A 13897-nucleotide genomic window follows, 5' to 3' on the forward strand; every position below is an offset into this window, starting at 1 on the left:
GACTTTGAATATGACAAGAACATTTTCCTCAATATTTCAGGTATCTTCTGAAATCTGTATTATTATTTACAGTCGACTGAAGAGGTGCAGATCCAGATGCATGATGGGTATTTTACACTCTCTTTATTTGTTAGAGGTTCAGAAAGTGAGCAACACTAAGAGGTGTTTGTTAGTTTTCTCTTATTAACAGTTTTCAGTCGTGTGAGTCTACAGCAGTGAACAGAACTGTAGAACAACATAGTGACATTTAATGCCGTCACTGAGCAGATTCTGGAAAGTTCAGTGATTTCTCAAAGTCTTCAGTGTTGTCAACAGTTCAAGATGTTCTTATAATAACTGTCAAATAAATGGGTTTATGGGCTTTTGACTTTATAGATAAAAAGAGTGAAGCTGCGAGTCCATGAACACAATCACTGCAACATCTGACACTTCCTTTTCCCTTCTGAACTATTTGTTCTAGAAACACAATTCATTTTGTCTTTGGATTTAACAGATTTAATAAATGTTGTTATCCTCACTAAATATGAGTCATATGATGATGTTCATCCTGCATTAAACTGACAAACACATTGTTGATATTCAGTTTGTCAGTTTCACTGTATGACTCTGACGTGTCTGTCCTCTTCATTGATGATATGAGACATATTTCTGTTTATCTCATACAGACACTCGTATAAATAACACATCTAGATCTCTGTAACAGCACAGGTGATGCAGCACAAATACATGTTCACACTGTTCTTTGACTGAAGAATTGGACTAGTTAATGTAGAAACACCTCAGTGGAGTTTATGACCGTAATAACTGAAATTAAACAAACTCAAGAGACAAAACACAAATGTAATATTATATAAAACAAAATAATAAAATTATAACAAAGCATTAATCAAGACTATTTATCATTTTTGGTTTTATCTGTTGACTTACTTATGTATTTTAACGTTGCACTGCCTGAAAACACAGAACCCCATTTGCTGTAACCGGTGCATCTGTATTCTCCCTCATCTTCAGCTGTCACATTGTTCAACAGGAGGGAGAAGTTTCCATGTTGAATCTGGTCAGTAAAGAAATGAGCTCTATCATGATAATCCTGCTGCTGGTCCTCTGGTCGACTCTTATTATCTGGATACTGACAAACTAAATCTGATTTATCTCCTGATCTTCTCCATTCCACCTTCAGATCTTTCTTCAGTAAATGAGGATCAATGAAACAGGGCAGAACCACTGGACGTCCCGGAAAATGATAAGTACCATATTTCACAATGAACCCTGAAAGATTATACATGTCATTTATAATGTGAAATAATTGCTAAGACAAAATAAAAGACAATTTTACATGATAAATTATTTAGGAAAAACTGTTACACTGTGTACAGAGAAATGGAGACTAAATTCAACTGATTATATTGTATTTTTACAGCTCCAGATGGTCTTTATTTACAGCACATGTGAAAATCCTTCTTGCAAACAAACCTTTTTTCTGTGATGTGAAGTAGATTAAACAGAGCACAAGTGCAGCTCCAGCAGCAGTGATACAGAGAATCAACACCATTATGTGTAAAACAGACAAACCTGAAACACAAATATCAGTTAACACCACAGATTTTGTGTTTCTCTTCATGAGTTTTGCCTTTCAAATGTAATTTCCACCAGAAGTAATAATGAACAACACACACAAACATTTAGTGTCCATACTTCAGTATTCACACAGTGAGCACTTGATTGTAAAACAGGAAATCTGCTTGTACTCTTGAGTGACAGATCCAGTTGTGTTTAAAGCTGCCAGCAAGTGATTAATTTGGGAAATATGTGCAAAACAAAGAAGCAGAGCAGAATGTAAATCTCAGTCACCATTCACTTTTAATGTGAGGGTGGAAGATGCATCAACAGTGACAGAGAACACATTTTATCACCAACTAAAGAAAGTCAAACAGGTTTGGAACAACATGATGGTGATTAAATGATAAAATGATTTTCATTTCGGGGTGAAATGTGGAATTACAAGTGCCATTAAAAACTATTTGTTAACATTAGTTTGGCACCCTATGTGAGCGTTATAGTATAGTAAATGTCAAGCGTTGTTTTTGTTCTCTGTCTTCTAAATTATCTGTATTTCTGTATGAATTCAGGCATCACTTGTTCATCTATGGCCGTGTTCACAATGATATACTATCCATACTGTCCCTTTTTCTGATACACAGATATAACAGAAAACGTAAGAGTAGTAGTAATGTAGTATGTAATAAAGCACTTATAACACGACCTTAAGCTCCATATTAATAGATAACAATTCACAATAAGTTTCTATTTGTTAACATTAGTTAATGCTTTAGATATCATGAACTAATACTGAACAAATATACAGCATTTATTAATATAATGTTCATTTATAAACACATAAATTGTTAATTGTTAGTTCATGATGCATTGACTAATGTTAACATATATAACTTTGAATTGTATGCATGTACAGTATTATTATTATATGTTGGAATTAATGTTAACATGAACATAAAAGTATTGTTCATTGTTAGTTCATGTTAACTTTATGTAACTAATGTTAGCGAATACAAACATGAAGTGTTACCCATAAATGTCACCTGTCAGGAAACAACAACGATGTGTTTGTAACAAAGACTCAGGTAGGTTGGGATCCATATGCAGTGTTTATTTATTGAACTCACAGATCAAAAGCAGGCAATGGTCAGGCAATGGGGAATCAGGGCTATCGTAGGCAGTGCCAGGGCGTTGTGAAGAAGGCAGGATGTCAGGGCAGGCAGCAATGGGTAATCACGAGGAGACAGGCAAGGTTCAGGTAGGCAGGCAGTGTTCAACCGTAGTCGATAGGCAAAGCAAGGTCGGTGGGCAGATAATCAAACAGGAATCGTCGTAGAACACTCAGTAGTTTAGCCGGAACAAACAAGACTTCGCCCCGAGTGTGTAACTGTGTGAAGCTTAAATAGAGGGAGCAGGGATGGGAATCAGCTGTGGATTTAATCAAGCCCGGTATGTGGGTGCATGGGTGATTAGAACTCAGGTGAATCAGATCTCCGGTGGCCGATCGCGGAGGTGCTCTCGAAAGCGTTTGTGACGGTGTTAGTGCACGTCTCATTTCCAGTAATGATTATTACCAAGAGCAGCTCATGTGAGTATGAGAAGCAAGTCTGTAATTACTATTAGTCAAACAGTTTCTTTTATAAGCTTTAGATCGTTTTTAAAAGTTATTCAGCCAAGAGAAGTGAGTCCATGTTTGATTAATATATGTAATTGTAATCTAATGTCACGAACCCCTTTCCTCTGCCCCATCTCAGCTTCCTCACACACGCACACTATCTCCCTTCTCGCACACAGGCACTCCGCGAGCGTGCTCGCTTCCCGCTCCCTCGCTCCGCCCCCTGAGCGCGTACGCTCTTTTTCCTCCATCGGGCTTACACGCCCGGTTTTGCTTTTACGAGCTCTCGCTCGTAAACTATCTCCCCCCTCTGGGGCACTCGGCTCATCAGCCTGAACATTATGACCACTTGCACTCACGCGCTTCCTATCACCACACATTAGTCCTGCACTCACGTGCTTCCAATCCCCACACATTAGTTTCACCTGCACTCGTCTCGTCACCTGTCATTGTTTACACCTGCACTCGCCCCTATATATATCACTACCCTTTCGTCTCACGGTTGTTGGTTATTGTATTTAGTTCCCCGTATCGTTGACCCGCTAGTCTCGCCTAGTTTTGCCCCCCACGCTAGTCTCGTCTAGTTTTGACCTCCCCACTATTCTTCGTGTTAGCTTGCCAGCTCCATTCCTCTCGTCCCCCTGTCTTCGTTCCCGCTAGTCTCGTCTTGTTCCTCGCCCCTAGTTGTTAACTGTTTTCCCCGCTATAGTTCACCTCCCTCATTAGATCTGCCCCTTGACTCTCTTTGATTCCCCGGCTTTTGACCCTACGCTTCCCTCGACAACTCTTCACTGGATTTGCCCGTTTGTACTTTTGCCTGCTTTTATTGTTGTCAATAAAAGCAGTTTTTGACTTACATTGTGACTGTCTCATCTTGTGTGTGTGTGTATCCGGGTTACAGAATAACCAACCTCACCGTAGACAGTCACAATGCGTCACGCGGATGATTCGCGCAGCTCACTAGAGCGGAGAGGCACGTCACATTCAGCGCGAGGAGCTACGGTGTGGAAGCATGATCGCGCGCTCACAGCCGAGGGCCAGCAGGTACGTGCGATTTTTTTTATTTTTGTCACCCTGCGTCACCTGTGTCTGCCCCTGAGCCCGTTTATGCTTCCCATGCGTTTTTGAGCGCCGTAAGCTCTCCACCCCCGGAGAGGTTTTACGGCTTTTCAGACGCTGACCAAGGGGTTTTTATGCAAGGCAGCGGTTGTGTAACCCATAACCCCGCCCTCAGCATTATGGACCCAGCGGCCCAACTCGTGGGTTTGTGTCAGGGGAGCCAAACCGTGGAGGCTTATATTATGGATTTTTGTGTCCTGGCGTACCAGGTGAATTTTAATGAGGTGGCTCTGAAGACCATTTTTCAATGTGGTCTGAATGAGCCAACCTCATCATTAATGCCTGGTGGTCGCTGCCCCCTTAACCTGGCTCAGTTTATTGACCTCGCCCTACTGTACTCTGGTTCCTCGTTCACTGTGGGGGAGGCAGACACTGAACCAGCGCTCCACACCAAGACCCCCGTCTCGAAGCCTACCACGGCCCCCATCTTGAAGCCTTACACAGCCCCCGTCTTTAAGCCTTACACGGCCCTAGCCCCGAAGCCTGTAACGGCCCCAGTCTCGAAGCCTGGCACGGCCAGTGAGTCAACGCCCATGCCTGCCACGGCCAACGAGCCAGCGCCCATGCCCGCCACGGCCAACGAGCCAGCGGCCATGCCCGCCACGGCCGGCGAGCCGGCGCCCGTGCCCGCCACGGCCACCGAGCCAGCGCCCATGCCCGCCACGGCCACCGAGCCAGCGCCCATGCCCGCCACGGCCACCGAGCCAGCGCCCATGCCCGCCACGGCCGGCGAGTCAATGCCCATGCCCGCCACGGTCTGCGAGCCAGCGCCCATGTCTGCCACGGTCAGCGAGCCAGCGCCTGTAGCCTCGACCGCCCCCTTGGCCACGTCCCCTGTAGGCCGAAGACGTAAGAGAAGGAGGAGGGCCCCTTCTCCCCAGTCTCGTCTTGTGCTCAAGTCTTCCACGGCTCTGCCGGGTTCTGCTCCGCCCTCAGAGTCTTCCACGGCTCTGCAGACCTCTGCTCCGCCCTCAGAGTCTTCCACGGCTCTGCAGACCTCTGCTCCGCCCTCAGAGTCTTCCACGGCTCTGCCGGGTTCTGCTCCGCCCTCAGAGTCTTCCACGGCTCTGCCGGGTTCTGCTCCGCCCTCAGAGTCTTCCACGGCTCTGCCGGGTTCTGCTCCGCCCTCAGAGTCTTCCACGGCTCTGCCGGGTTCTGCTCCGCCCTCAGAGTCTTCCACGGCTCTGCCGGGTTCTGCTCCGCCCTCAGAGTCTTCCACGGCTCTGCCGGGTTCTGCTCCGCCCTCAGAGTCTTCCACGGCTCTGCCGGGTTCTGCTCCGCCCTCAGAGTCTTCCACGGCTCTGCCGGGTTCTGCTCCGCCCTCAGAGTCTTCCACGGCTCTGCCGGGTTCTGCTCCGCCCTCAGAGTCTTCCACGGCTCTGCTCCGCCCTCAGAGTCTTCCACGACTCTGCCGGCCTCTGCTCGCCCCTCTGAGCCCTCCCGGGCTCCGCCTCTCGAGCCTCCCAGGGCTCCTCCTCACGAGCCTCCCAGAGCTCTACCCCTCAAGTCCCTCAGGGCTCCATCCCTCGAGTCTTTCACGGCTCCCCCCCCTCAAGCCTCTCACGGCTTCGCCTCTCGAGTCTTTCAGGGCTCCATCCCTCGAGTCTTTCATGGCTCCACCCCTCAAGCCTCTCACGGCTTCGCCTCTCAAGTCTCTCAGGGCTCCATCCCTCGAGTCTTTCATGGCTCCACCCCTCAAGCCTCTCACGGCTTCACCTCTCGAGTCTTTCATGGCTCCATCCCTTGAGTCTTTCAGGGCTCCATCCCTCGAGTCTTTCATGGCTCCACCCCTCAAGCCTCTTACGGCTTCGCCTCTCGAGTCTCTCAGGGCTCCTCCACCTCTCAGGGCTTCCCCTCTCGAGTCTTTCATGGCTCCACCCCTCAAGCCTCTCACGGCTTCGCCTCTCGAGTCTCTCAGGGCTCCTCCGCCTCTCAGGGCTCCGCCCCTCGAGTCTTTCATGGCTCCACCCCTCAAGCCTCTCACGGCTTCGCCTCTCAAGTCTTTCATGGCTCCACCCCTCAAGCCTCTCACAGCTTCGCCTCTCGAGTCTCTCAGGGCTCCTCTGCCTCTCAGGGCTCCGCCCCTCGAGTCTTTCATGGCTCCACCCCTCAAGCCTCTCACGGCTTCGCCTCTCGAGTCTCTCAGGGCTCCTCCTCCTCTCAAGCCTCTAAGGGCTTCGTCTCTCGAGTCTTTCATGGCTCCCCCCCTCAAGCCTCTCGAGCCTTCCAGGGCTCGGCCACTAGAGGCTCCTATGGCTCTGCCTCCCGAGCCTCCTACGGCTCCCCCTCCAGAGCCTCCTACGGCTCCACCTCCCGAGCCTCTCATGGCTCTGCTCCCAAAGACTCCAGAGCTTCCTAGGGCTCCGCCTCTCGAGCCTTCCACGGCTCCACCACCCGAGCCTCCTGCGGCTCTGCTCCCTAAGACTCCAGAGCCTTCTAGAGATTCGCCTCCCGAGCCTCCTGCGGCTCTGCCTCCCAAGCCTCCTACGGCGCCACCTCCCTGGAAGGCTCCGGCTCTGCCTCCAGAGCCTACCAGGGCTTCACTCCTGGAGCCTTCTACGGCGCCACCTCCCACGGCGTCACCTCCCTCGGCTCTGCCTCCAGAGCCTTCGCCCCTAAAGCCTCCTTCGGCTCCACCTCCAGAGCCTTCCAGGCCTTCGCCCCTAAAGCCTCCATCGGCTCCACCTCCGGAGCCTTCCAGGACCCCACCTCCAGAGCCACCTACGGTGCCGCCTCTGATGGCTCCGCCTTTCATGGCTCAGCCCGGACTTCCTGACCCTCTACCTGTCCTGTGGCCTCTTCCCTGGCCTCCGGACCCTGTTCCTGTCCGGTGGTCACCTTCCAGACCCCCGGATCCAATCCCTGTTCTCCAGTCGCCTTCTAGACCTCCTGACCCAGTCTCTGCCCTATGGCTGCCCCCTAGATCTCCCGACCACCCGCCTGTCCACTATGTTCCCCCTGACCTTGCCTTGAACTGCCCATTGACCCCCATGGACCGTTTCATTTCCCTTTTGTGCTTTCTGCCCCCCGCGAGCTCACACGCTCGTTCTGTCCCCTCGAGCTCACACGCTCGTTCTGTCCCCTCGGGCTCACACGCTCGTTCTGTCCCCTCGGGCTCACACGCTCGTTCTGTCCCCTCGAGCTCACACGCTCGTTCTGTCCCCCCAAGCTCACACGCTCGTTCTGTCCCCTCGGGCTCACACGCTCGTTCTGTCCCCTCGAGCTCACACGCTCGTTCTGTCCCCCCAAGCTCACACGCTCGTTCTGTCCCCCCGAGCTCACACGCTCGTTCTGTCCCCGCGAGCTCACACGCTCGTTCTGTTCCCTCGCGCTCCTCGCAGCCGAGCGCGGCCGTCAGGAGCCGTCCTATTCAGAGGGGGGAGTACTGTCACGAACCCCTTTTCTCTGCCCCATCTCAGCTTCCTCACACACGCACACTATCTCCCTTCTCGCACACAGGCACTCCGCGAGCGTGCTCGCTTCTCGCTCCCTCGCTCCGCCCCCTGAGCGTGACGCTCTTTTTCCTCCATCGGGCTTACACGCCGGTTTTGCTTTTACGAGCTCTCGCCAGAACTATCTCCCCTCTGGGGCACTCGGCTCATCAGCCTGAACATTATGACCACTTGCACTCACGCGCTTCCTATCACCACACATTAGTCCTGCACTCACTCGCTTCCAATCCCCACACATTAGTTTCACCTGCACTCGTCTCGTCACCTGTCATTGTTTACACCTGCACTCGCCCCTATATATATCACTACCCTTTCGTCTCACAGTTGTTGGTTATTGTATTTAGTTCCCCGTATCGTTGCCCCGCTAGTCTCGCCTAGTTTTGCCCCCCACGCTAGTCTCGTCTAGTTTTGACCTCCCCACTATTCTTCGTGTTAGCTTGCCAGCCCCATTCCTCTCGTCCCCCTGTCTTCGTTCCCGCTAGTCTCGTCTTGTTCCTCGCCCCTAGTTGTTAACTGTTTTCCCTTGACTTACATTGTGACTGTCTCATCTTGTGTGTGTGTATCCGGGTTACATCTAAAGGGAACCAGTTACAAGTAATCCCTTACAATAAAACTCTTAATTATGATTGTAAGTGTTTTGTCACAAAGAGTTTTCTTTACTAAAAGTGTTTCTTGCAACTGGGTCTCAGTTTTATTACATTTAATCAATTCTTTGTGTTCTCTTTTGTTTTATTGGTTTTTACAGTGGCATAAAGTTAAAAGCCCCAGAAATATTTAACAAATAAAACATCAGCCTGTGTTAAAGATCTCATCTTAAAATGGGTTTGACACATCTGTAAATGCACACGGCCAAAAGTATTTATGTAAAGTGCCACACCTGCAATATTAATAGAAAACAAATTGCTGACTAATACACACAGACACCCCTAAAGCAGGACTATCCCACATTAGAGGTGACTGAGGTGCTTTTTGTCCACAAACAGGAGTAAATATTCAGACTTCACTTTGAAAAAGTTTCTGAAGAACTGAAGCAGTTAATGAACAAGATCAAACTCAAACTGTTACTGTCACATTTATAATGCTAATTCAATTTACATGCAACTAAACAACTAAACTGTATAAAACTCATATATCAGTTTAATCTTCAATTATTGCATTTACGTGTTTTTCTTATTTATCTGTTTCTCACCCAGTTGTTCCAGTTCTACAGTTGTGTCGGCTGAAACTCCTCCAGCAAACACTTGACACATATAAACTCCTTTATCTTCAGTTCTGACACTCTTCAGTCTGAGAGAGAAGTTTCCTTTGGAGATTTCATCAGTGAAGAACTCAACTCTGTCTCTGTATTGCTCATGTGATGATTCGGGTAAAGGTTTATTATTTTGGTAGAGCAGAACCAGAATATCTCCATCTTTATCTGTTTTCTTCCATGAAAGCTCTTCAATCTCTTCAGGTGTGATGTGAGAGTCCACAGAGCAGTTCAGAGTGACGTCTTCACCCGCATACGCAGATATGGAGTGATCTGATCCCGAGACTATCAAACGCTCTGAAAAAAAGGAACAGTTGCAAATATACAGCGTACAATTTCATTAAATGCAATTCAATGTTAATATGCACCTCAACGAGATTCTTACCAACATGTTTTATTTCGACCTCAGTTGCACCAGAATCCTGCCCACTGAAAACTTTACATCTGTATTCTCCCTCATCTTCAGCTGTCACATTGATCAACAGGAGGGAGAAGTTTCCATGTTGAATCTCGTCAGTAAAGAAATGAGCTCTATCATGATAATCCTGCTGCTGCACCTCTGGTCGACTCTCACCATCTTGATACAGATGAATCAGAGTCTCTGTGTCTGATCTTCTCCAATCCACCTCCAGACCCTCCATTGGTAAGGGTTTGTCGACAAAACAGGCCAAAACCACTGAACCTCCCAGAGGAACCACTAGAGGACCAGAGGGACCTTGCACCTGAAAGCCTGAAAGACAGAAAATATAATCGAGTTTGTCTGAAATTTTGAAACATTCTACAATCTATGAAGAAGAAACTATACCTACAAAAAGAAAATGTTGTAACTGAAAGTGTATATGATCATATATACCATCAGAGTTCACCAGCAGAAGTGAGATAATAATCAATTTATGTAGGTACATCTTAATATAAAAATTCAGATGAAACAATTGTCATCTCTAATGTAAATCGTACAAATGCTCATGAGGTGTCTATACAGAGATTCACTTTCCTTTTCATGAAGAAAACACTGGGGCGAGTCAGGTAATATAATCAGATTAAACATTACCAGAGCCATCAAGTATTACCTTCACAGCTAGCACACACCGTGTAAAGTTCATTTTATGAAACATATTTGAAATCAAAGGATGTTGTTAGACATGCTTGTTAAAATGCATTAAATCACTGCTACACTTGGGTTTGAGTTACTTTGTGGTTTAATTGCAAATTTGGGAAAATGCACACAGCTTTAGAAAACATCATTAATAGATTCCAATGTTCAACAAATCTTGTTGCTGTGTCCAGTATGTGATTTGCGTATCTATTTGGACCGCACGCAGAGCTCTAGATGTTCTGAACAGCTCATTGTCTGCTTCGAGGGACAACAGAAAGGGAACGCTGTCTCCAAACAGAGGCTCGCCCTCTGGGTTGTTGACGCCATTTTATTGGCTTATCACACCCAGGCCGTGCCCTCCCCCCTTGCGAGTTCGAGCGCACTCAACCAAAAGTGTTGCGTTCTTGTGGGCACTGGCCAGGGGCACCTCCCTGGCAGACATCTGTAGAGCAGCAAGGTGGGCAACACCTAATAAATTTGCGAGATTTTACAATCTCTGGGTTGAGTCGGTATCGTCCCGTGTTCTCTCAGGTCCGAGCACGTAGAACTCGGTAATACGCTGACAAACTGGCTGGGTGAATCGCTTGCGCCTAGCGCCCTTTCCCTCAGCTGAGGTAAAATCATGCGCCTTTTTCCCCCTGGAGATCTCATCTCTCGGATCCCTGGATGATTCCTCCCTAGCCCTCATGGGTCCGTAGTTCAGCGGAGGAACTCGCCGACCCAATCCACTATGGGTACTTAATCTACCCTGTACTGGAATAGGTGCTCCACAGGTCCACAGGTCTACAGCTCCTACGCGGACTCCCCCTGTGTGTAATTTACATGGTACTTTCCCCTTACGAGTGGACTCCCGTGTCTCCCTTAGGCAGTTCCAGCTACCTCGGTTGCCATGCTGTAGCAACTCCCCCCTCTCTGAGGCTGGATCTACCACCTCCTCATCTTTCATGTGATGTATTCGCCACCTTTACCTCCCCTGCAGGGTAGGTGTGGTCTCCTCAGGGACTTCTCCACCTTGCTCAAGGACACAATGGTGGTGGCTGTGGGAATCAAACCCAAAACCTTCTGCTTAACAGTTTAGTGCTTTATCCCACTACACCACCACCACTCCCAAACCAAAGACCAAGATGTCCGTCCATCCTTTGTGTGCTTTCTTTTTTCTTAAACTTGTTATAAGACATTCAGTTGAAGGACTGCAATTGGTGCATCCTGCACAATGCTACAAAAAGTAACAGGTGCCACATTACAACATTATTTATGAACTGTTTCGGAAGAGGCAAGGCAATAATTTACACATGGAAAATTATATGAAGGGCTTTTAAAGGGATAGTTCACCCAAAATTAAAATTCTCTCATTATTTACTTGCCCTCATGATATCCAAGGTGTGTATGGCTTTCTGTCTTCACCAGAACACATTTGAAGAAAATAAGAAAATGATCTTAGCTCAGTGGGTCATTAAAATGCAAGTCAATGTTGATCTGATTTTTGAAGCTCCAAAAATCACAGACAGTCAGCATAAACGTCATCGATACGACTCTAGCGTTTAAATTGGTGCAAAAAATATCAATATTGAAGTATTTTTATAAACTCTAAATCATGATTACGGTTGGCAGCGGTATGCGTATGTGACATAATTGCATTAGCAATTGAAACATGGGAGAACTGATACATGTGCCTCACAGCCGGAAGAGCAGCGCTGTTTACAAGTGAGGATGATCGCTGCACAGAAGCTTCGTTGGTTATGGTTTAGATCTGTTCTTATCTTTCTTTACTCACAATGGTGTGTCTGTGTGCTTATCCCTGTATGTCTCAACCAAGAGGAGAATGTGAGATTACATCCGTATCATGGCAACGGTAATATGTCACACAAGAGACCGTGTGATCTCCATCCTCTCATGAAGCTCACTGGAAGCATGATTTAGAGTTAAAGAGTACTTAAATGTAAATTTGTTTTTGCACCCAAATTGATCGTGATGCTTTAGAAGACATTAATTTAACCACTGGAGTCATATCATTGACTTTTATGCTGACTGTCTGTGATTTTTGGAGCTTCAAAAATTGGATCACCATTCACTTGCATTTTAAGGACCTACTGAGCAAATGTTTTCTTCTATTTTTCTTCAAATGCGTTCTGGTGAAAAAAGAAAGTCATAGACACCTGGTATATCATGAGGTTGAGTAAATAAAGAGGGGAATTTTCATTTTTGGTTGAACTGTCCCTTTAATAGTTGTTAAAATAAAAAATAGTACAAAGTTAAAATATTTTCTGTGTGGTAAAATTGCTGAAATGTTGGTGGGGACATTTCCGATTTTCTGAAAGTTGATCGCTGTCTTACCTCCTTAAATCTACACCTATGCTAAAGATAAAAGAGCCGGAAATATCTTCAGACTTGGTAACTGTGTTTTAAACTGACTATTTGACATTTAACGCAAACCCAAAATGTAACACCCTGTCTACATAAGTGATAGAACCCCATTATAATCAATGATGCTGTCTACACTGTAAGCTTCCGTTTTGGCACGTCTGTCGTGCCGACAATAAACGCGTAGCAAAAATATTTTACCACCACTGTAGGGGTTATAATACTCAATAAAATCCTTGGGTAGCGCTGTCAGCATTTGGGACTGCTGTTTCCTTAGTTCTGCCACTAGATGTCATTCCACTCACCTGTGGCCTCTCGTTTATGTAATCATCTCCACCTGCACCTCGTTTCCCCCTGTGTATTTAAGCTCTGTCTTTGTTCACCCTGGTTACTTGGTCTTTGTATGAGATGTCTGCCTGGCACCCTGAGTTTCTTAGGATTTTTGTTTGAAACCCTGTTAAACAGTAAGGTTTTTTCTCCCCTCGTGGAGTTTGTTTGGTTATACCTCCATTTTGAGGTACCCTTTTGTTTTATTAAACTATCTTACCTGAGACCTCATACCTTGTGTTTCGATAAGACCTTACACCTGCTTTCCAGTGGTTCAGTGGTATTACCGCCTAGCTCTTACACCAGAGATCAGAGTTCTAGGCTGGGTCATGACAAGTGCAAAGCATAACAGGATATAGGTCCCCACCTTACAGCACAATTAATTCCAGTACTTAAATGATAAGTATGTTTTTATCTTGTTTTTTCACAGGGCGGACTGGTAAAAGAAGGCTCTAGGAATCAGTTTAGACACACACACCCTCTTTTCAAAACTCCACACATCAAATATCCGTTGTACCATTTACCGAGCAGAAGAGTAGCTTTACATCTTCTCAAAGTGTCAAACACAAAAGAAGCAAAATGGCACCCTCAACTGAAAACTCTATGAATCTCGATATCACATTAAACTTGAATGATCTGCGTCAACTACAACAATGCAAAAAATGAATGACTGGCAGAAAGCCCATTAAAGTCATGTGATCAGCTGATCAATGATTGTGTCCGCAAGCCGTGGTCAATTTTTTGTTTGCTGTTTTCACAGTCTAGCGCTGTCACAGAGACCAGTGAGATATCTCAGGACATTTACTTCAGTGATATCTTTCAAGGAGTAGTAACATTTTCAGGATATCTTTCTATATAAAAATGGCTTACACACCTTTAATTTCATCTAGTTTAAGGGTTAGGGTTATCATAAATTCATATAATTTTTTATAGGGTTTTACAAGCCCTGCAATCATGTACTGTATGATACCATGGCAACCATAGTTAATGCCAAAACTACCACAGTTGCTACAGGTATTGTTACTACAGTAATACTGTTGAAAGATTCTGTCAGCCTCTTAGACAGTGCTGAAGTGATACCGTATCAATGTAGAAGTTTACAGTTGGCCTATAATCAGATC

General features: G+C 46.4%; 1 protein-coding gene across 1 annotated transcript; it reads right to left on the reverse strand.

Annotated features, from left to right (window-relative positions):
* Positions 1-686: 686 nt before the first annotated feature.
* Positions 687-10075, reverse strand: LOC127648185 (butyrophilin-like protein 2). Its single transcript, XM_052132766.1, has 6 exons — positions 9846-10075; positions 9378-9722; positions 8933-9289; positions 1474-1572; positions 928-1269; positions 687-694 (listed from the first exon to the last, which is right to left on the reverse strand). Exons 1-6 carry the CDS (start codon positions 9895-9897, stop codon positions 687-689), a joined length of 1203 nt encoding a protein of 400 aa, XP_051988726.1. The 5' UTR covers positions 9898-10075.
* Positions 10076-13897: the final 3822 nt, after the last annotated feature.

The sequence above is a fragment of the Xyrauchen texanus genome, chromosome 8 (assembly GCF_025860055.1).
Source record: "Xyrauchen texanus isolate HMW12.3.18 chromosome 8, RBS_HiC_50CHRs, whole genome shotgun sequence".
Classification (NCBI taxonomy): domain Eukaryota; kingdom Metazoa; phylum Chordata; class Actinopteri; order Cypriniformes; family Catostomidae; genus Xyrauchen; species Xyrauchen texanus.

Bases quoted from the DNA above. Each gene is read 5' to 3' on its own strand.
- LOC127648185 (XM_052132766.1), bottom strand. From the start codon at position 9,897: ATGTACCTACATAAATTGATTATTATCTCACTTCTGCTGGTGAACTCT. The intron at 9,723-9,845 runs GTATATATGATC...TCTGTCTTTCAG, and splicing joins TCTGCTGGTGAACTCTGATG to GCTTTCAGGTGCAAGGTCCC. The intron at 1,573-8,932 runs GTGAGAAACAGA...TTTGTGTTTCAG, and splicing joins TGTAGAACTGGAACAACTGG to GTTTGTCTGTTTTACACATA.